At 36.9% G+C, this 23,466-nt stretch overlaps 1 protein-coding gene across 22 annotated transcripts in view; it reads right to left on the reverse strand.

The window, feature by feature from the left end:
• The window catches only part of PPIP5K2 (diphosphoinositol pentakisphosphate kinase 2), a 93,636-nt gene that overhangs the window by 2,341 nt on the left and 67,829 nt on the right, over window positions 1-23,466 (reverse strand). For 8 of the 22 annotated variants that reach the window (XM_014588925.2, XM_027771868.1, XM_006139777.3 and 5 more), the window contains 6 exons: window positions 23,137-23,310; window positions 20,543-20,615; window positions 17,624-17,743; window positions 16,689-16,751; window positions 12,700-12,840; window positions 8,358-8,483 (listed from right to left, as the gene is read on the reverse strand). In XM_014588925.2, the coding sequence (XP_014444411.1) occupies window positions 8,358-8,483; window positions 12,700-12,840; window positions 16,689-16,751; window positions 17,624-17,743; window positions 20,543-20,615; window positions 23,137-23,310 (697 nt within the window). Of the gene's footprint in view, window positions 1-8,357; window positions 8,484-12,699; window positions 12,841-15,145; window positions 15,420-15,930; window positions 16,290-16,688; window positions 16,752-17,623; window positions 17,744-20,542; window positions 20,616-23,136; window positions 23,311-23,466 lie in introns of those variants that run through there. The other 14 variants (XM_027771993.1, XM_027771975.1, XM_006139783.3 and 11 more) reach the window with 8 other exon arrangements.

A 23,466-nucleotide genomic window follows, 5' to 3' on the forward strand; every position in this document is an offset into this window, starting at 1 on the left:
TTTTTTTTTTTGGCTCAAGACATGCACGTCCAACTGTCTACTACTGGGCTGTCAGAAAAGTCATGATGTGCTTTTCTTTTTTTTTTCTCTAGTTTTTTTTTTGGAGAGGTTTTTGCTATAGGGCGCCAGAAAGACAGACAGACGGAAAGCAAGAAATCACCCCTCAGGGGAAATAGCCATGACACAGTCCCTTCTCTTCCATTCTCCTTTCAGGATCTTGGGCACGCACACACACGTGCCCAGCTTGAGTTTAAGCCGCTGGGTCTGGGACTTGAGCCGCGGTTGGCTACATGGGAGTTCAGTGACATAGCCATTATGTCAACTGCTGGTCCCATGAAGTGCTTTTCTATGCAAAAATGCATCATGACTTTTCTGACAACCCAACAGAACTTTTTTCTAGATAGCTGATGGAAAACATAAACATGCTTAAAATTGAACTCATCATTTTTCCTTATAAACATACACTTCCATATTATCTACCTCAGCACTATACGAAAAGCTGTAAGGTTTACAAACTAGGATCATTAATGAATTCGGGCCTCATTCTTTCAAATCCTTACTATGGACAGTAAGGTCCTATCAGACCAGTCTTCTGCAGTAACATTCTGCACAAACCATGAGGAACAACTACATGAAGATGCTGCTGAGGGAACAAAAGCAGGCAGTTCCTAGAGAAGAAGAAAAACTTGGAAGAAGAGAACAAGGGGAACATTTCCACTTTCTGAAAACTTTTGAACTGAAGACAGGCCCCAGTCTATACCACATAGAACTAGTGAGTATAAAGATGAAAGTCAAATATTAGGACAACCACATATAGCTGCTGGAAAGGGAGAGAGAATATCCCAGAATGGCAGAGCCTGCAATTCTACGTACAAACCCTGAGCAATCACTCCACAGCAGGAGCAGAGCGAGCTCCAGGCAGTCCGGCTAAAGCTAAAAGAAGTGAACCGAACTCTGAACTGTCCACCACTTCAAAGCTCACAGTTTTGTTCTCTGAGTTCAGCTAAGGATAATCCCTTTTTTAAAAAACAAATAAATGACAATATTTAATGGAGGAACAAAATAACAGAATCCAGAGTGTCAAAAACTTATTCATAGTGTCAAGAATAAAATCCAAAATCAATCAACTGACTAACAAATAAGAAAAATGTCTTTCTTCTTGAGAATGGTAAACTGACAGAGATCAATCCTGAGATGAGTCAATTAATAGACAAGAATTTTAAAACTGCAATTTTTTTAACATTTATTTTATTTTATTTATTCATTAATTTATTTTTCAATTTGACCAGAGAAGACACAGAGGGTGAGAGTGAAAGAGAGAGGAAATGAGAAAGCAAGCCACCAGATTCAGGACTCAAACCCTGGTTGGCCAAGTGGGAGTGTCCAGCGCCTTAACCACCACGCCACTTGCTGGTCCCAAACTGTAATTTTAACTAAGCTCCAGCACAAAAGATAATAAACCTATAATAAATAGAGAAACTCTGTTTAAAAAAAAAAAAACTAAAAATAACAACTAAGTAAAATGTCTAAAACTAAAGAACGAATGTCTAAAATAAAATATCTAAAGTAAAAATTATATAGGTTTACTGACAGAATGGAAAGGACAAGTACAAGTAAATATCAAGTAGGATTACTAAAAAAAAAAAAAAAAAAAAAAAAAAAAAAGAAAGAAAAAGAAATCAAACAGACAAACAAAAGTCCAAACATGTTTCAACCAAACTACTGAGAACCAATAATAAAGAGAAAACATTGAGGGACCAGCAGATGGCGTAATGGTTATATCCTGGACTCCCAAGTAGTCGACTGTGGTTTGAGTCATGGCCCGGTGGCTTAAAACTCACACCAGATGTATGTGCGTAGTGCTCAAGATCCCAAGAGGAGAATGGAGAAGAAGGGACTGCGGAGTGGCCATCCCCCTTGGGGAGGCTGATTTCTCACTTTCTGTCTCTCTGACAAGTGCATATGCCCTATAGCAAAAAACACTCTTAAAAAAAAAAAAGAAAGAGAAATAAAACATTGAAAGCAGTCAGAGAAAAATAATCTACTGCATAAACAAGATTTCTTTTTCATTTTCACTTTTTTTTTTTAAGGTTTAGCCATAGGGTACATTGCACTCACCAGAGACAGACACAGAGAGTGGGAAAGTGAGAAATCACTCCCTGGGCGATGGCTGTGCTGCAACCCTTTCTCCTCCATTCTCTTGAGATTTTTTTTGGGCACGCATGCATGGACATGTGCCCAGCATGATTTTATTTTATTTATCTTTTTTTTTTTTGGAGAGGTTTTTGCTATAGGGTGCATGCGCTCACCAGACAGAGAGACACAAAGCGAGAAATCACCCCCCAGGGGGGATGGCCATGCCGCAATCCCTTCTCCTCCATTCTTCTCTCGGGATCTTGGGCATGCACGCACACGCGCCCGGCGTGAGTTTTAAGCCACTAGGTCTGGGACGCGAACCGCAGTAGACTACGTGGGAGTCCAGCGACACAGCCATTATGCTAACTGCTGGTCCCCCCCAGCATGATTTTGAACCCACCAGGTCTAGGACTCGAATCATGATCAGCCATGTGGGAGTCTAGTGCCTTAACTACCACACCACCTGCTGACTCATAAATAGAATTTCTAACTAAAATTTCCCACAGAAACAATGGGAGCCTGGGAGCCAGGAAACAGTAAAACATCATTAAAGTGCTGAGAGAAAAAACTTTACAACCAGAATTTTCTATACAGGAAAATTACCTTAGAAGAATTAAGGTGAGGGACCAGCAGTTAGTGTAATGGTTATGTCACTGGACTCCCACGCAGTCGACTGCGGTTCGCATCCTGGACGCGGTGGCTTAAAATCACACCAGGTGTGTGTGCGTGCGTGCCCAAGATCTCGAGAGGAGAATGGAAAAGGGATTGCGGCGTGGCCATCCCCCCTGGAAGGTGATTTCTCGCTTCCTGACTCTATGTCTCTTTGGTGAGCGCATGCGCCCTATAGCAAAAATCTCTTCAAAAAAAAAAAGAATTAAGGTGAAATAAAGATATTTTTCAGATAGCAAAATGAATAGCTTTTTGGCAACAATCTCTTTAGGAGCTTCCACTGAAGGCAAATGAAACCAGATGGAAACAGATTTCAAGAAAGCAAGAGTGGGACCAGTAGATGGTGTAATGGCTATGCCATTGGACTCCCATGTAGTCGACTGTGGTTCAAGTCCTGGACCCGGTGGCTTAAACTCACACTGGGTATATGTGCATGCGTGCCCAAGGCCCCAAGAGAAGAATAGAGGAGAAGGGATTGTGGCGTGGCCATCCACCCTTGGGGGTGATTTCTTGCTTTCTGTCTCTCTGACTCTGTCTTTCTGGCAAGTGCCCTATAACAAAAACCTCTCAAAAAAAAAAAAAACAAAAAAAAAAAAAAACAAGAGTATCAAAAAATGGTAAATATGGGGACCACCAGATGGCATAATGATTAAATCGTGGGACTAACATGGAGTTGACCATGGTTCGAGTCCCAGATCTGGTGACTTAAAACTGAAGATCCTAAGAGGAGGACGGAGGAGAAAGAACTGCAGCATGGCCATTCCCCTGGGGGAGATTTCTTGCTTTCCCTCTCTCCCTCTGTTTCTCCAGCAAGTACATGTGCCCTATAGCAAAAATCTCGCAAAATAAAAAGGCAAATGTGAAAAATAAGGTTTTATTTCCTCCCCTTAATTCCTTTAAAATACATGATCACCAAAGTACCTATTACAACAGTGCATGCCAGTGTTTAAAACATATGAAAATAGCACATATAAAAACAACATGTGTAAGGGATGAGAGGAAGGGAAGGTACACAAAGCAAAATTTCTAGATTTTAAGTAGTATAAAATTCCAAGAAAAGTTAGAAATACACTTAGAGAATCAACAAAAGAATAATGCAAAATAATACAGTATAAAGCCAATAGATAAATTAAAATGAAATTCTAAAAAATATTTAACTATTGGGGCCAGCAAGTGCTGTTGTGGTTAAGGCACGGGACTCTCACATGGCCAACTATGGTTCAAGTACAGGACCCGAAAGTACTGGCTTGAAAATCATGCTGGATACGTACGTGTGTATTCTCAAAATCTTGAGGGGAGAATGGAGAAGGGATTATACTGTGGTCATCTCCCCTGGGAGTAGGGGGTGTGATTTCTCACTTTTCTTTTCACTGTCTTTCTCCCTTTGGTAAATATATGTGCCCTATGGCAAAAACTTAGAAAAAGTATATTGGACTATTAAAAAAGCAGGTAAGAATTAAGGAATAATAATCAGAAAAAATAAAGCAGTAAGTAGTAAGGCAGATATTGTTAGAATGACTCTTTTTCAAGCCAAATATATGCTATCTACAAAAAATTCCATATTAACTATAAAGGCACAGATGCAAAGTAAGTGAATGGGAAGAAATAGACCATGTATATAGTACATTAAGAAAGCTGGACTATGTATATTCACATCAGATGAAATAAACTTTCATACAAAGCATCACTGGAAATCAGAGAGGAAAATGTCACAATGATAAATGAGTCAATACCTTAAGAGGATGTAATGAATATGTATGCACCTAATAACAGAGTTCCAAAACATGAAAAGTGAAAATTTGTCAGGGTAAAGGAAAAAAAAAAACCAGGCAATTCTGCAGCTGTGAGTAGAAACTGCTCTCTGTGGGACCAGCAGTTAGCATAATGGCTATGTCGCTGGACTCCCATGTAGTCGACCGCGGTTCGCGTCCCGGACCTGGTGGCTTAGAACTCACGCCGGGCGCGTGTGCATGCGTGCCCAAGGTCCTGAGAGGAGAATGGAGGAGAAGGGATTGAGGTGTGGCCATCCCCCCTGGGGGGGGGATTTCTCGCTTTCTGTCTCTGTCTGTCTGGCAAGTGCATGTGCCCTATAGCAAAAAAAAAAAAAAAAAAAAAAAAAAAAAAAGAAACTGCTCTCTGTACAATTCAACAACCAGATCCCTTCCCTGAGCACTTCTCTACCACCAAAAAACCAAAACCAAACAAAAAAAATCCAGTATATACACAGAAAATCTGAACATGATAATTCATCTTGACCTAATAACACAGGATAATCATAACACAGTATCCACTAGGATCAACAAATCACTCTTTTTGGTTTGTTTGTTTTGGTGAATAAGATACAGCCAACATAGTCCAAATGTTAAGACATTAAAACAAGTCTCACACTTACAAGGCTGAAAACATACAGTGTATCTTTTGTAACTGGAATGGAACTAAATAAAAAACTAGTTTTTTTTTTTTTTAAGAGTTTTTTTCGCTATAGGGCGTGTGCACTTGCCAGACAGAGACATAGAGACAGAAAGCGAGAGATCACCCCCCGGGGGGTTGGTCACGCTGCAATCCCTTCTCCTCCATTCTCCTCTCGGGATCTTGGGCACGCACACACATACGCCCGGCGTGAGTTTTAAGCCACCGGGTCCGGGACGCAAACCGCGGTCGACCACGTGGGAGTCCAGCAACATAGCCATTATGCTAACTGCTGGTTCCCAGGATTCTTACACCTTTGAATGTTTAGTAATAAGAGAAAAAAATAACAAACAATGAATGACCTAAGTAACTAGAAATAAAGGATAAAAATAAACTCAAGGTAAGTAGCAAGAAGAGTATAAAGAACAGAAATCAATCAAAAGAAAAACAGCTAAAAGTTGGTTCTCTAAAAAGGCTAACTAAACTGATAAACTATACCAATGAAAAATAATTTATAAAAATTTAAAAAGTACTAGTATCACGAAAAGGAGAGGCTATCTCACTCTAAAAAGGATAATAAAGACGACCAGCCACATGCCTAGAGGGCAGAATCCAGTATAGCTGACCATGGTTTAAACCCCAGCCCTAACGGCTTAAAAACATGCCAGACACATGCGTGTACATGCCCAAATCCTAAATTTGAACGGAGAAATAGATAAGAGACTGCAGAGTGACCATGCCCCACAGCAGGATGGGGTGCTTTCCCCTCTCTATTTGGCTAGCACAGGCACCCCTCTGGCAAAAATAAATAAATCATGTTTTACACCTTAAATATATACAATAAAAATAGTTTTCATAAAAGGATAATGAAGAAATGACAGAGTTGACAACTTAGATACAATGAACAAATTCCTTGAAAAATACAAGTCACTAAATTGCCACAAAATGAAATGGAAAAGAAATTCCATCAAGCACATAAGGAAGAAATAACCATCTTATAAAAACTCATTCAGAAAACAGAAATGGAGGGAAAAAATACTTCCCAAGTCATCTTACGTAGCTAGCGTTTCCCCGATACCAAAACCTAAATGGGACATTATAAAAAAGCTGCAGGCCAATATCCTTCATAAAAACAGATGCAAAAATCCTCAACTCACCTATGTAACTGAAGACCCTATCTACATATCTGATTTTATGACTAATGAGACCAAGGATCAGAAAGTTTAAGTAATTTGCCCAAAGTCATATAATAGCAGAATTGAGATTTTAATCTAGGTCCCTCTGAGTCCTAAGCACAAACTTTTCTCTTAAAGGTTTTGCCTTAGGGTGCATGCGTTTGCTGGAGAGAGACAGAGACAGAGACAGTGAGAAGGAAAGTGAGAAATCAGACCCCAGAGGAGATGGCCATGCTTCAATCCCTTTTCTTCCATTCTCCCTAGGATCTTGGGCACACATGATTTTCAAGCCACCAGGTCCAAGACTCAAACCATTGTCCACCATGTGGGAGACCAGTGACATAAGCTACTATGCCATCTACTGGCACCAAACTCTTAACCAAAAGAATATCTGAAAGCACAGAAGAAGAATGAAGATATCTGTAGTGAAGTTACAGGCAAAGCCTTGGAGCTATACAGAATTCTCTAAGGAGAAAAAAGATACAGGGTAAGAAAAAAAGAACAGAGTACAGTGTCACTGTGTGGGATAGGAGAGTAGGAAGATCACCACGTAAGAAAAGTAGAAGAATCATAGAAAGAACAGACGAACTAATACTTGGAAGTCAGGGTAACATTTCAGTAAAGATCAACACAATCAAATGTGCCAAGAAGTTAAAACAGAAAAATGCCAATAAAATTCAAAATATTTGAATTAGCCCAGCAGCTGGCATAGTCAGCACTGTACTGAACTGCACTGCTGGAAGCCACATGGTGAACCAGGGTTTGGATCCTGAGTCAGCATGAAACACTCCAAGCACACGAGTTCAAAACCTGGACTAGCTAGCTGGTGGGCTAGAAGGATGACAGTGATGTGATGAAATTCTGTCAAGGATGGCCCCCTTCCCTGTGTGTGTGTATTTTGCTAATATTCTATCTCATAAAAGAAATAAACTTAAAAAAATAGCTGAATCTGGTAGTCATATCATCAGACTGATAATGGCAATATTAAAATACTGTAAGGAAAGAAAAGAATTTCATATAAAATTATGCCTTAGCTTCAACAGAAAAGGAAAACAGTCTAAAATAAGTTTTGGGGAAAACATGAGTATGAAATTGTGAGGGAAGAGGAAACAATAGAGACAAAAAATACACATGGTCTTTTAAAAGTTCATGGAAAATGTATACTATGAAAAAATTAAATATGGATTTCAAAATTTTATACCAAAATATATTTGAACTCTAATTTCATTTCCCATGAACTTTTTTTTTTTCTGGGGGGAGAGGTTTTTACTATAGGGTGCGTGCACTCGCCAGAAAGAGAGAGAGAGAGACAGATAGAAAGTGAAAAATCACCCCCCAGGGGGATGGCCATGCCACAATCCCTTCTCCTCCATTCTCCTTTTGGGATCTTGGGCACACATGCACACATGCCTAGCGTGAGTTTAAGCCACTGGGTCTGGGACTCGTACCGCAGTCTACTACATGGGAGTCCAGCAACATAGCCATTACGCCAACTGCTGGTCCCTCCCATGAACTTTTAAAAGTACTCTTGGGACCAGGAGATGGCATAATGGTTACATTGCTAGACTCCCATGTAGTAGACCGCAGTTCAAATCCTGAATCCAGTAGCTTAACACTCACACTGGGCAAGTGTGTATGCATGCCCAAAATCCCAAAAGAGAACTGGAGAAGGGACTGTGGGAGACCATCTCTCTTGAGGGGTGTGACTTATTACTTTCTGTCTGTCTCTGTCTCTTTGGCAGGCTCACACACCCTATAGCAAAAAACTGCTCTCTCTCAAAAAAAGTATATCTCCTATCAATAGGCTATAATAACAGATTTGTAAGCTTTAAGATTATTTATGCTCTAGAAAGTATAATTCAATTTAAAAACAGATTTCACACTTAAAAAGCAAGCTCTTGTAATTGCGGTGCAGACTTCATAACACACACACACACACACACAAACACACACACACACACCCCTAACCTGGTTTGCTGCTTGCTTTAGTACTCTTTAAGGTAGCTGGTGGTGTTGGGAGGACCTTTGCAGGTGTATATGTATTTAATGATACTTTTCTTCTCATTACTGGACTGGAGCGTGAAGCTGCAGATGCTGGGGAAAGAACAAACAAACAAACATGGCAATTTAATAACTTCCTGCCAATTCTATCCTAATATTAAAAAAGTGTTTCTTTTGACATAAATTAATGACATATGAATAGACATAGCAGTGGAAAATACATAAAGTAGGGTTTGTAAACTCAGCAAAATTATCTTTCTTTTAAAAGGATAGTTCTAATGGCCTTACCCAAATTGATGTTCTGATTATACTGTAAATATGCATCCTACCAGTATACACCAAAGGAAAGCCAAAACAATAGAGTAATGATTTAATTTTAGCCTGCTCTGGTTAAAACTGAGGTTGTTAAGGTATGGTTGAGAGCCGATGCCACGGTTTTACCGCCTAACAGAGTAAGTGACTTTTATGACAGAGTCCCCAGTTGTTTTTCTCAATAACAGATTCAGGGACAGCTCATCTGCAAACACAATGGTCTTCTAAACTATCATACTTAAGAATAAACTAACAAGATATATGTGAGTCATTAAACAAACCAGACTGTCTTCCTACTATTATAGAACCAAGATTTATCTTCATGAGAGGGGAGCAGTCTTTCCTTCCTTCCTGCCCTCCCTCCCTCTCTCATTCTCTCTTTCCTTCCTTCCTTCCTTCCTTCCTTCCTCCCTTCTTTTTTTAATTTTTCCTCTTCCAATTCAAGGGGAGATACTGAGAAGTGTGAAAGGGAAAAGCAGAAATAATTCTTAAGTATGGTGTCCTCTGGGGAAGGCAGGCCCATGTCTGGGGAGAAGGGGATTACTGGTGTGTCTATTATTAAAACAAAAGAAAGCAGGAAGGTTACAAAAACCAGATTTGCAATCTGGGAGAGGACCTGACAGCAATACACTCTTGAAAATAAAAATCTGGATCAGATTTGGCAAAGGTGCCTTCAGTGGTTAATACCTACACAAGTAAAGGTAAACTGCACTCACAGAGCTCTAAGTAGCCACTAGTGAAAATAATGTGATGAGAAAGTCCCTGAAACATCATATAAAGCATCACAGTATCACTGAGCTTATCCCTTCCTATATATTTTTACACTATTCTGTTTATTTTTATCACTAACTTATCCTAATTAGGAGTTTCACTCTTTTCCCCCAGTCTGATTGTCAGTGCCCTTCTATAAATTAACTTTCAGCTATCATAAAATTTATTTTATCCTAGAGGAGGATAAAATCCTTTTCAATGACAGAGTATGACTAACAATGCCCTCATTCTTGTTACAGAAACCACAAAATCAATTTATGTATGCAATGGTACTGCCTTGACAATTCAGAGAATTAAGTGTAAATAATGTAAATATATGGTTATTAATAAATATTAATTCTGCAGTTACTCTCTATGAAATATCTAAAATTCAAGATTCAGACACTTCCATCATAATTGGTACCTTATGTTCCATAATATTTAAAAGAACAAATAAACAGAGGCTTTTACAAGGCTTAGTTTCAACTAGTTGATTTCTTCAACCGTGTCCAAGTCTTTTCCCTTATACAGTAAACTTTTATCAAGTGAAATGGATCGAAGCAGATACTCTGGTTGAAGCAACCATGAAAGAAACAAGCTGTAATCATCTGGCATCCTTCTCTTCCCCTAGGATTTCCAAATGCTCTTGGGAACATAGTTTGAACCCAATGAACTAGATGATCTCTAAGACTTGTCTATGAACTACAGTAAGTACCTTTACTTTTTCATCTAGTTCCTTTAGTAACTAATGAGACAAAATTTTAAGTGAGCTAGAGTAATTGAGGTACAATCTGTATGCATGATATACAGAAGAGCTAATTATAGCCATCTATTGTTTCCTTAATATACTTCGATAATACATTTGATGAATTCACTAGCCATAAAAATAAAACTATCACAAAATAACAACAGAATCAACCTCAAAAAAGACCTTTTAATACATATTTTTTTCTGAAAAATCTCTTTTCAAAACAGATGTCATTACTGTGGCTATTACCTGGAAATCATTCATTGCAAATATTTTTGTTTTTTAATTGCCAGAGGGTGCATATGTTCCCCAGAGAGAGATGGAGAGCCAGAGACAGAGAGAGGGAGGAAAGTGCCCTCAATGGCACTTGGTCACAATGCAATCCCATTCTCTTCCATTTCTCCATCCTGTTAGGATTTGGGGCACACATCCACATGCACCCAGTGTGTTTTTCAGTCCCTGAGTCAGTCATGTAGGATCTGGCTTCCTTAATTGATAGGCTAGGGGGCTGCAAATCTTCTACTATCTAAATAGCATACCTATCCTAAATTCTTATTTACCAGTTAGAACTCTTTCTTCTTTTTTTTAAAGTTTGTTCTGAGAGAAAGTAAGAGAGTGAGTGAGAGACAGGAAGACAGATAACACCCTCACTAGGGGTCTAAGGCTGCAGTCCACCCTGCCTTCAATCAGTCTCAGGTCATAGACATGTGTGTGCCCGGCATAATCAGTGCGGTCTCCAAAGTTGAACCAGAAACCTTCCCATTAGAGACTGCCTCTCAGAGTATCATACTGCACCATCCTCCAGCCTCAAGCTAAATCTTTCTTTAATCTGTACTTTAACATTTCAAATCCCAGGAGTCAATGAAACATCCAGTATAAGGAGAAAAGAGTAAACTAAAATTTATTCGGATTCTCTATTGCATTCTGTGGGAATAGCACTGTATGTCCTTGGTTATGAGACCATAAAAAGAGATGAACTCTCTTCATTTCCTGACTTTGACTTTATAGCTTAGAGAAGTTATTTCTATTATCGGTTCTCAGAATCAGATACTTTCATATGCATATTATGAAAACAAAACCTACTCCCCAAAAGGTATCCCTAAAGTGAAATATTTTGAACATTTACACCAAGATAACTCTCCATTAACATTAATGATTAAAACTGACCTGTATTATCAGAAATGGGAGAAAGGAAAAGGTCATTATTCTGGGCCTCATTTGGGTAGTGTTCTCCCCGACTCTACAACGTGACTAGTGTGCTCTAGAATTGTACAATGTGATGGCCAGGAAAGGGACGAGAATAACAAGACATGACAGTGGCATGCATTCCAAGAACTACAATACCTCAGTTATTCTTAGGCAAAATATGTTTATAGCACCTAAGAAAAGGGAGAATGGCATACAAAAAAAGTTTGTTGGGGGCCGGCAGATGGTGTAGCAGTTAAGGCACTGAACTCCCATGTGATCAATCATGGTTCAAGTTCTGCACCCAGCAGCTTGAAACCCAAGCACAGACATGGTGCATTTATATGCATGCCCAAAATCCTGAGAGGAGAATAGAAAAGGGATTGCAGTATGGCCATGCCCCTTGGGGAGAGTGATTTCTTGCTTTCTGTCTCTCTGGCAAGCCCACACACCTTATAGCAAAAATCTCTCTCTCAAAAAGTAAAAGAAGTTTGTTGGTTTTCTAAGACATGACAGGAATAGCAAGATTCTTAGCTCTAGGCAAAAGACTGTCCTCCAAAAACACATGTTTTCCAAACTGGAAACCCTTACGTGTTGAAGGTCCCTACAGAGTGGAAAATGACAACTGCCGGCTGATTTCTCACACCTATAACGGTAGACCCACGCACTTCCCAAAATGACGTCACTCAGAATAGTGCCACGTAATGTTTAATGAGTTACCAAAAGTGTTTTCTATAAATGTAAGTTTTGAAAAATAAGGTTATTACAGCTTTCTTTATGGAGCATCAACTTTGTATGCCAAGGTAACCATCTCAGAAGGGTGGTGGCATATGTTATACATTTCCCGAACCCTTTTCTTCACACACAGACATTAATTTCTTTGAACTACTTTCTGAGAAATGCAATTGAAAAAAATCACTGCCCTAATTTGTTCTCTTAGTTAAAAACTTTGACTACTTATCAAAAATGGTGAGACGGTGAGAGGGTGGGCATGTGTGGGTTAATGTGAACTGATATTTTTCAAGTTTACAAAAAGATCAAGACTTTATTATTATGTTGCTGACTTCTACTGCAGTCTTAGTTGTTGGTTTTTTTTTTCCTTTTTGTAAGAAAAAGATTTTGGGGTAAGCTGAGAAAAGTGGTACATTGTACACTATACTTAAGAATTCCTAACAATGTCCTTTTATGCCACTTTCTCTCTTTAAGTTCTATTAACTACTAGTACTTCGGCTTATTTTTACATAATTCTTGTATATTCAGATAATATCTACTGCCCCAAAATTAAGTAATAATAATGAAGGTAAATTCTCCTACAATTTTCAGGGGTTTTCCTTGGAACTTCACTTGATGGAGAAGCGATGGAAGCAAGAAATTCATCCACCTGCTTTAGAGACAAGGCATTATGAAGCGTTTCTAGAGGACAAATGGATGGCACCATGGAATACAATTCAAAACCTGGAAGAGAAAAAGACAAAAACAAAATAGAAAAGTTGGTTATTTAAAAAAACTGGTAATTACATAAAAAGAAGCCCATTGCTTAGACCTGGACAGTTGAGGCTTTTTTCAGTTCATCACATGCAAACACACAAGAACCCTGAAGTCATGACACCAGATGCTATGCAAAACGGAGCTGGAACAAGATGTGACAAAGAGTTCAATTCAGGTATGATCACACAGGATAGCATGCAGACACAATGTCATTTTATAGCAGTACAATCTAAGAATAATAGTTGGAAAAAAACCTAGAGAAAAAGTACAGAAAAAAATGTAATTTTTCAATTTTTACTTTTAAAAGTCAGGTCTATTTCATTGGTGAATAAATAACCTAATACCTTGAAGTTTCCCTGATACCAGGATGCTAAAGATAACTTGTTGTCAAAAAGCAATTCTGCAATTACTTGTGAAGAGTGATTTTAAACACTTTTTTAGGCATGCCAAGGCCAACAACATTCTCTAGTTTGATCCCCAAAGAACATCCATTTGTTTATGCTTGAGTTGAAATTCCAAAACATACTTCACCTACCTTTACTAAATTAATACAGTATTTCTATTATTGAAAATCACTGGCTGAGCCAAAAAAAAATACAATACAAAATACAAATACATTCATATTTAACAATGGCACAGAAATACAAAAATTTCATGAAACAATCATGCAGATATGTATTAAAACCATCAGTGAAACAAAAGCACTTTAAACACAGTTTATTTTTTCAAACAAATGGGATATATGTTATTCACTTTTTAAAAAGTAAACTGCCTATTTAAACTTTATTCAACTGAATGGCTTTTAAAATTGCTTATATACATTATTAAAAATAGCAAGTCTTACTGGTTCTACTATCCCAGAAATTCAAACTAATTTTCCTCCAAAGACATACTTTACATACTTAAGTTTAGTCCAATATTGCTAATTAAAAAGTAAATATGGGGGGGGGGCAGCAGTTGGCATAATGGCTATGTCGCTGAGATCCCATGTAGCCGACCACGATTTGAGTCCCGGACCCAGTGGCTTAAGCTCACGCCGGGCGCATGTGTGTGCATGCCCAAGATCCCAAGAAGAGAATGGAGGAGAAGGGGTTGCGGCATGGCCATCCCCCCGGGGGATGATTTCTCGCTTTCAGTCTCTCTGGTGAGCACATGCGCCCTATAGCAAAAACCTCTCCAAAAAAAAAAGAAAGTAAATATGAATGAAACTCTCTGCTTCAATAGGTATGTGCTTTTTAAAAATTCACTGACATTTGATTTATTTAAGTTTTGGAAGAAAATACTGACCCAAGAACTGCCTAATTCTCAGCTGGAATAAGGAAACTGTGTATAAAAGTATATCTAATTTTTTTATTAAAATAATCAAAGGACTTACAAAACCAAATATTTGATTTTTAGGTGCAAGCTAAAGCATGACAGAACATTGAACATACTTCAAAAACAAAAACAAAAAACTATAAAACCGTAACAGCAGCTAAGCACCTGAGCACTAAAAAAATTAGGCTTGCACAACCGTTACATTTTTTTATAAGGACAAGATTCATGCAAATGAGCGCAAACCCTTTCTTTGCATTACACTAACCAGCTCCTTTTCTCCCCTTTTCCTCAGGATGTGAGTCTGTTGTGATTTTCTTTTTCCATTTGCCTGCTAGATTTTATAACAGTCAAATGATAATAATTCAAGGTCCTCTGGATTACATTTTTTTCATTTATAAGATAAGCTTTTTCTCTAATGCATAATGAAAGGGTTAGCGCAGCAATTTAAAAAGCCACCCTGCTGACATGTTTAGAAGCTATAGAAACATACCACTGGAGCCTAGAAATTCCACAGAGGAAACGGACCCGCACCTACAGAGCGGTAGGTGTTCTGCACAGAGGCCCAGAAAACAAGGTAAAGCACTGTCAGAAGGTACTTGTTTCACCATGTTCCTTGAACTAAAGATGAAGGGAGGGGTAAGTCCATGATATGTGTTAAAGATGGAAACAACATGAAAATGAGGGGAAATAAAAAGTGAAAGGGAGTGTCGAATGACAATTCATAGGACAAAAATGACAACACAGCATTAAAAAAAAAAAAAAAAGGAAAGAAAGAAGAAGAATGCTTTAAAAACCCATAGAAATACTCCCAGAATTGAAAAGAAAGAATTTTGTATGCACTAAGTTGCACAATGTGTGGAAAATTCACAACTGTTTTTTTTTTTTTAAAAAAAAACCCTAACCCAAAGGAATATAAAATTATTCTATTTTCTGTTAAATTTAACTCATGTACACATTGGTTTCTCTTTCTTTCTAAAAATTTTCAGTTAAATACAGATTTTTTCCAAGATAAAATGCAATACTGGTTTAAAACATACAGCATTTGGTACAAAAACTATAAATAGTCTTAAACCTGCAATGTCTCTTCTTAGACTTTTGTGACTTCTGTTTTTCTCTTGTGACGTCTCTGTTTTTCTTCTAAGAGGTTCTTATGCATGTGGGTTCTTTAGAAGCTGAAGCTGTATCAAATAAGGATCTTTTTCTTCAAAAAGTAGCATTTTTTAAAAAAGCTACAATGAAGGAAAAGCACGTTAAGCTTTAAGATTAAATACTCAATTGTTGAGGATGATCTTCTTACTCCACCTTCAAGAAGTATTAGTGCAATGTTATTTACGTATGTTGTTAAAGGATCCAGAAGGGGGAGAATGACAACAGGTTTGTGTTGAATCCTTTAGCTTCACAAACATTTTTGAAAGATTTGACTTAAGATTTTGAAAGACTTATTTGCAGTTAAAAAGACAAAGAAAAAAGTTCCAGGGATAGTATCTTTATTCCAAATGAAAGCAAAAATCTTTAAGTTTTCCTTTTAATTTTCCAATCCTGAATTATTTAAAAATAATACTTATTCCCTCTTGCCCCATAAGAACAAGCTCCGTTTAAGAACTTATAATATTGTGACAATTCAGTTTATAAGTAATCTTAAGAAACACTTTCCAATTCGGCCTTAAAAATTGAATTTAGCACAATTGTGTTTCTAGATTTTTAAAAATTTTTTGCTTTATACATTCAATCACTGTATATCATTAGAGCTTATAAAATGAATTTTCCCAGCAAAAATACACTGTATATTAGTGCAGTTAAAGATTTTTAACTTGGTATTCTTTCTTCCAAATCTTAAGAAAATGGAGTGGTATCAGAAGGAATGAGTTGCTTGATAACAACAAACCTACTGCCACACAAGGACACAAGGACAAAGTGAATGCCGGGCCAAGTTTTCAGAGCGCTCCACACTAAGTCAGGTTTTGCTTTAGACAAAGAACCAGGGAGAGATGAGTTCACACAGTTGTTTGCCATCACCTGGTTCCCAACAGCTTCTCACAGACACATCTCATTTGGATTTGGCTATCTGATACGAGTGGCTCTGTATTTTTGTAAAATATCTTCAGCAACCATGTGATCAGAAAAGTAATTGGGAAGAAAAGAAAACATTCAAATTAAGAACAAACTTTAAAAATCTAATTGTTGTATTTTAAAAATTTATGTAGACTGATCACTTGAAGAATTAGAAGGAATTTTCAGGTGTTAATATTAAAACTCACTATCACTGTGGTCATTTAAAAGTCTGATGCATAATGTTAAGAATTATTGTGTAAATTACAGCTAAAAAGGGGAACTAGACAGTATCAATAATTTGAGTGAATATTAAGGTCCAATTCAATGCTAAGTGAAAATAAGGACAGAGAAATGAATGATACTGTATACCCCACATCTTGAAATAAAAGAAAAATAAAAGGGGAATGAAGCAGGGGAGTATCTTTTAAAATAAAAGCAAAACGTACCATTGGTTGGGTGTCGAGCAAATGAGATAGAAAACCTTTTAACAGCAGAACCGCGTGTGGTGTCTGAGAAAGAGAAAAACAGGTACCTGAAATTCGTAACAGCTACCAAAAGAAGAACACTTAAAAAAAGAGGGGAAAAAAACAAATATATGAGGAAGTTAGAATTAGGTGACATGCAGAAGGGACAATGAGAGAAGATAATAAGCCAAATACTGGTTAAAAGAAGTAAACTGGTTTGATGATAGAGGTGAAGTGTTTAATGAAATACATAAAGAAAAGCAGGATGAGGTGCCAATTCTGGTAAATTCATGTTTTACTGACTAAAGAAAATTTGTAGCTCCATGAGAAAAAAAGTCTTAAATAAAGCTGATCCTAAAAGAGTTCAAAAATATTCCCCTTAAGAAGAGGGGCAAGCTTTTGGGAGCGCCACAAGACAGAATATTAAAATTTAAGGCATATTAAGACTGAGAGGATCTCTTTCATCAAGAGATCCTAAAATATTCTCATAGTATGCTTATTTTTATAAAAATAGTCAATAAATTTTCCTCCACTTATAAATATTACATTCATTTTCATTTAATTGCCTCAATTATCAGTAGGTAAAATAAGGGTTAACAATGAATAAAATACCAAACAAAATCTTATTCTTTATAAAATGGATTATCAGTTATCTCAAAGAAGAATATACATGATATAGTTCTAAATTTTCCATTTCAGCAAACTACTTATCAGAGAAGTGCTGTAAATCTATCTATAATTAACTGTTCAATGAGACATGGATCCGAGCTGTGGGTAACGGAGCACTGACAGTCATTCAGGCAAAGGGAGCTAGGGCTCCCCCTACCCAGTCAGTGGCCTTAGACGTGCTTTTGAGAAACACTGTTTATGGGTGCGTGGGTGTGAGCATGGATCTGTGTGTGCATGTGTGCACATACCATCTATGCAGCCAGAAGAGGTCAGCTTTTTACGATGAGTACGAGCATAATCCTGTAGGTTAGGTGCGCTTGAAGAAGCCCCGAGCACCGAGGTGCTAAACAGGCCCGCACAGTGAGACCCTGATGGGAGTCAGAGAAAATTCATACAACAACGGGTGTTCTTCCATTCACATTGGAAATTCATGCAGCATGCAATTAACATGGCTCTTACCACACATAAGGCAGCCTTTGGCAGTGCCCTGAACAAGCTCACAATATGCTTGCAATGTCCTAGTGATGTCAACTTTAATATGATGTTTCTAATTATCACCACCAATTATCATATGCACAAATGAGCAACCTAACACTAGACAAAAATGTATCTTTGAGGAAAAATATGCTCATACAATAATTAGACAATAACGATCTTAGAAGTTTTAAAAACATTGCCATAAAAATTAATTTAGGATGAGAAGGAATTTTATTAATCAATTTGCAAGAGCAGGCCATATTTTAAAAAACTCTCCTAGCACTAATTAAATAAAATTAAATCAACATTTCTGAATGTACAGGGGACTTCAAATAGTTCATGGAAAAACAAAATTAAAGTATTCATTTATTTTGGTGCCCACATTTTCTGAAATCAGTGCATAATAGTCTTTTTTCTTATATGTATTTCCCATAAACTTTCTGAAAACCCCTGATATGTCTATAAATGAAAAATCTTTTCTGATGCCCTTGAATTAAAAAATTACCAATCTTTGTTATGAAATAAAGTATAATAAAACATTTACTTATAGGAAGACCAGATAAAATAGTCCCCTTTTTTGTCATGCAGGCCAAAATCACTTCAAAAGTCTAATATTCAAAAAATAACTTAAGATACTAATTAAGGGACTGGCAGATGGCATAACGCTGCTGGACTCCACGTAGCCAACCGTGGCTAAAGTTCCAGACCTGCAGGCTTAAACATTCATGCCGGGCACATGTGCGTGCATGCCTAAGATCCCAAGAAGAGAATGATGCTTCTGTTACTGCAGTGTGGCCAGCCCCCCAGGAGTGATTTCTTGCTTTCTGTTTCTCTTTCTTTTTCACTCTGTCTCTCTGATGACTGCATATGCCCTATAACAAAAATCTCTCTTTAAAAAAAAAAAAAAAAGAGAGATACTAAATAATAAGATCCCAATGAAGCCAGGTGACAGCTTAGTGGTTAAGGCAGTAGGATCCCACATATTGACTATGTAGTTCAAGTCCTGGACCTACCTAACAGATTGAAAAACACCTGGGGCATGTGTGTGCCCAAAATTCCCAAAGGAGGGAGAAACAGAAGACAAAGAACCGTGAAATCGCCACGCCCGTGGGGTGGGGTGGCTCTTCCTGCCCTGCCTGCCTTGGTCTCTCCCCAGTGAGCACATGCACTTGCTGGCAAATTAAAAAAAAAAAAAAAAAAGAGAGAAAAGAAAAAAAAGGCACTCTCTCCCCAGTGAAATACATTCCTAGTTATTAAAATACAGCCAATATAAACTGATGCTTAATTTGTAGCAAAAATCTTTATACTGAAACAATTACCATTTAAGAAGGATGGAATAAATAAATTTCTATCCAATATACTGTGATAAGGAGTAACATATACTGGGTCGTCAGAAAAGTTGTGACGTATTTTTCAATGCTTTTCTATGCAAAAATACATCATGACTTTTCCAGTGACCCAACAGATTTCTATAAAGATACTGCTGGGATATTAAAAGGTATCAATACATGCTATATGGAATGATCTAAAGAAAGATGTTCAAGAATATAAGCACCAGCACAGTCCATATTAGTGTAGAGAACGCAATGTACAGATAAATAAAAAAAAAAAAAAAAAAGAGAGAAAAGAAAAAAAAGGCACTCTCTCCCCAGTGAAATACATTCCTAGTTATTAAAATACAGCCAATATAAACTGATGCTTAATTTGTAGCAAAAATCTTTATACTGAAACAATTACCATTTAAGAAGGATGGAATAAATAAATTTCTATCCAATATACTGTGATAAGGAGTAACATATACTGGGTCGTCAGAAAAGTTGTGACGTATTTTTCAATGCTTTTCTATGCAAAAATACATCATGACTTTTCCAGTGACCCAACAGATTTCTATAAAGATACTGCTGGGATATTAAAAGGTATCAATACATGCTATATGGAATGATCTAAAGAAAGATGTTCAAGAATATAAGCACCAGCACAGTCCATATTAGTGTAGAGAACGCAATGTACAGATAAATTTAAAATGAAATATATTTATGTTTTTATAGTAAACCTATTTCGACAACTATTTACAGAAGACAGTATGTTTTTATCTTATATAGTGTATCAACCTTAAGCTTAAAAGCAAGTGAGTTTATAAAGTTCTTTTGCACTGTTACTATACAAGCAAAGAACCAATTATGTTCTACAGGTCAATAAAGGGTAAGAATGCCACTAAGCATTAGTTTTGTTTCAGTTTTCCCTAAGAACTGCTAGACAGAAAAATTATTATACCCAGGTAGGGTATGAAACACTCTCCACTTTAAAAATCTTTTAAATCAGAAAAACAAAAGGTTCTTTTTTGCATGTGATAGCATCTTTTCATCTTTATGAATTGGTAAAATGAGATTTTCTTTGTAAATTAACTTGTAGAGTACAAAGTTAAAAACAAGTACTGGCAAGTGGACTAAGTGGTTACCATTATAAGTATTCAAAGAGTTATGCAAAAAAATTAAATGCTATTTCTTTCTTATTTTATCAAAACTTTATTACATATTTTGAGCTACACAACTCAACATTTCTGAATAAGTACACAAGTAAGTACTGAAGCATAGCATTTGGTCATGCTTTCACTGTCGAAGAGTTTTACACGTGTGCACAACAGTGAGTTTAAGAAGGGTATGGAATATAATTTCCTTTATACCACATACCTACAGTAGGATTCTGCTTCTGTTCTACAAGAGTTCTTGGTGTTCGTAGGTAATTAGCATTTTCGGATACAACCTGCATAAGAAAAGCAAAAATAAATGAAGTAAAGCAGTTTAATAAACTGAAAAATCCATACTTCATATGCAGCCTGCTCCAGACAGACAAAGGTTAATAAGCTGTATGATAAGTATTAGTATAAGAAATACATAATATGAGAAATCATGCAAGATCCCCTTCTGAAGGGAGTCCATTTCACATGAGGTCCTTGCAATGAAGTGGTGCGAAGCAGGCATTCAGAATGAAACATCATGTACAAAACGAGACAGATGAAAAGAAACAATAGATTGATATAATAATTTCACTCTCTCTTATAAGAAGCCAAATGCCCACTTTTAAACAGCTCCTGTACTTGAAGAGGGAAAAAACAACCACAAATAAAAGAAAAGACAGACAGAGACTGTTGAGATCACCATACAATTACTGATCCATGCACAGGCTTAATCAGAGTAACCTTTAAATATTCACAGCCTTAATGGATACCATAATCCCTTTTCCTATAATCAAATGCATTGTATTTCCAAAAGGAAATTGCTGGAATGATTAGAAAAGTCATTTGTGACAGCAGATCTTCCATTAGAACAAAAAATACAGTATTTTAAGTTTCCAAATGTCATCACAGAAAGTCCTTCTGGAGTCATTTTATTTTGATCCATATTGTTGATGGGCTTACATACGTTTGACCACTTTTATCTCAAAGAGATCATTAAAATATTATACAGCTCAAAGAAAAACTTACTGTATATGTTACTTAATTTAGAGACTTCCAGACAACAAATTGAGGGAGAGAACACTCAGTACTAGATGCAGCCATATACAAGAGGGTTAAAAAGTTCATGGAAAAATGGAGTGACAGGATAAATTAAAAATATAAACTCCGTTTCTCAATATAAGCTCCATCAAGTTCCAAACAATTTTGAGAATGAGGATACCAACCATTTAGTCCATCCCCAAAGAACTGAGGTCTGGGGAATTTAATCGTGTCCATGCAGCCTCTTTCACATTATTAACTATCTCTTTTACATCATTAACTAAAGACAATGGGCACCCTTTAAATAATTTTTAACTCAAAAAAAAAAAAAAAAGTAAAAGAAAAAGTCAGGCAGAGCCATATCAAGACTGTAAGATGGATACCTAATGATTTCTCTTAGAAACTCTGACAAAACTGCTCTTGTTTGAAGAGAGCAATGAGCACAGCACTGTCTTAGAGAACTTCCTGCTGTCCTCCTGGCTGTGTTGTGCTAAAAGCTTTGCCTAACTTCCTTAAAACACTCTCAGAATAAGCAGATGTTACTATTTTTTGAACCTCTAGAAAGTCAGTAAGTAAAATGCCTTGAGCATCCCAGAAAACTAGTTCTTATCACGGGCTCTCATGTGGCTCCCTGCTGTTTTGACTAGGCCACTTCCACCTCTTAGTAGCCATTGCATGTCTGTGCTTTGTCTTCAAGAACAAACTGGTAAAGATGCTTGCGTTGTCATCTCCCGTTACAATACTTGGAAGAAATGCATTGCAATCTTAACCTGACTTGTTTAAAATTTCCACCGAAAGCTCTGCTCTTGCCTGTAGCTAACAAACAGTTCTGGCACCCATCAAGCAAAAAATTTTTCAGTCAGAATTGTGTAAACTGAGCCAGCACAAACATCTAATGGTGTTAATTATTGTTTCTGCTGTTGATCCTCTCTCAAATTCAATTAGGGCACAGACAAGATGAGTTTTTGTCTCACAAAGTGACGCAGTCTGCCTCTTCGACATTGTCTCATCTCTCCTTAAAAGGAACTATCTATCCATTTATAAAGTGCTGAATTCTTTTATGTAATGTTCTCATAAACTTGTAGCGCCTCAATGATTCCACCATTCTTCTACTCAAGCTTCACCGTAAGTTTGATGCTTGCTCCTGATTCAATTTTAGCAAAATTCATATTGTCATATGCTAGGAGCTCTTTTCAAACCAATGTCTTATCCTTCTTAGTGCCTCAAACTAGATCTTATTCAGTTATAGTAAGTTAACATCAGTTTATTTTGGTGCAAAAAATTTGAAATCTACAATCTACATTTTCCACAAACTTTTTTGAAGATCTCTCGTAACTTGTGAAATTTTAACATATGTTCACAGTTTTGGCTAATTCCAATGGAATATAATTTTTCAACTATGAAAAAAAAATGATTACATATCCTACCAATAAATTTCATAATTTTACATGAATCTTTAGGGAACAAACATCAGAAGAAAAAATTCTTTCCTTTTTAGATAAATTTATTAACAAGCTAAAGTTCCAGAAGAATAATATTTACTAATTTTTTTTAATCCTGGATATTTCATTTTTTTCCAAGTAAAAAATGCTAGCCACATGATATATAAGTGGCTTCTTTCCCTCAAACGTTGTCAGATATCACAAGTATTTTTAAATGAACTCAAAATTTAAAACCAGAAGGAATTACTCTGATGTAAAATACAAGGGATTAGATGTCCTCAAAGACAGCTGTTTGTTGCTCTGAATGCAGGGAGGAAAAATGTTTAATGAAGTAAAGTTTAAAAACCTGTTGCCATGAGCCAAAAATACTGGATGTGAAAGCCAATGATTTGGGGGAGACAGGGGAAGAAGTGATTTGTTCCCCTGATCTGCGTCTTCGACGCCCAGTACCCACACCACTGGTATAATGCAGCCAGGTACCAGTACCCTCTGGGCTAGACACACTCAGGGGGCTCTCTTCCTGGAAGTGAGAAAGGGGGCAAAAAAAAGAAACAAACAAAAAAAAAAGAAAAAAAAGCAGAGCATGCAAAGTTAGATACAACAGAGCCAAATGATCAGAAAGAAAAAAAAATACAGTTTGCATTTGCTTATCAATTTTTAAGAAACTATAAAACAA

Source organism: Tupaia chinensis, unplaced genomic scaffold (genome assembly GCF_000334495.1).
Source record: "Tupaia chinensis unplaced genomic scaffold, TupChi_1.0 Scaffold000002_1, whole genome shotgun sequence".
Lineage (NCBI taxonomy): Eukaryota > Metazoa > Chordata > Mammalia > Scandentia > Tupaiidae > Tupaia > Tupaia belangeri.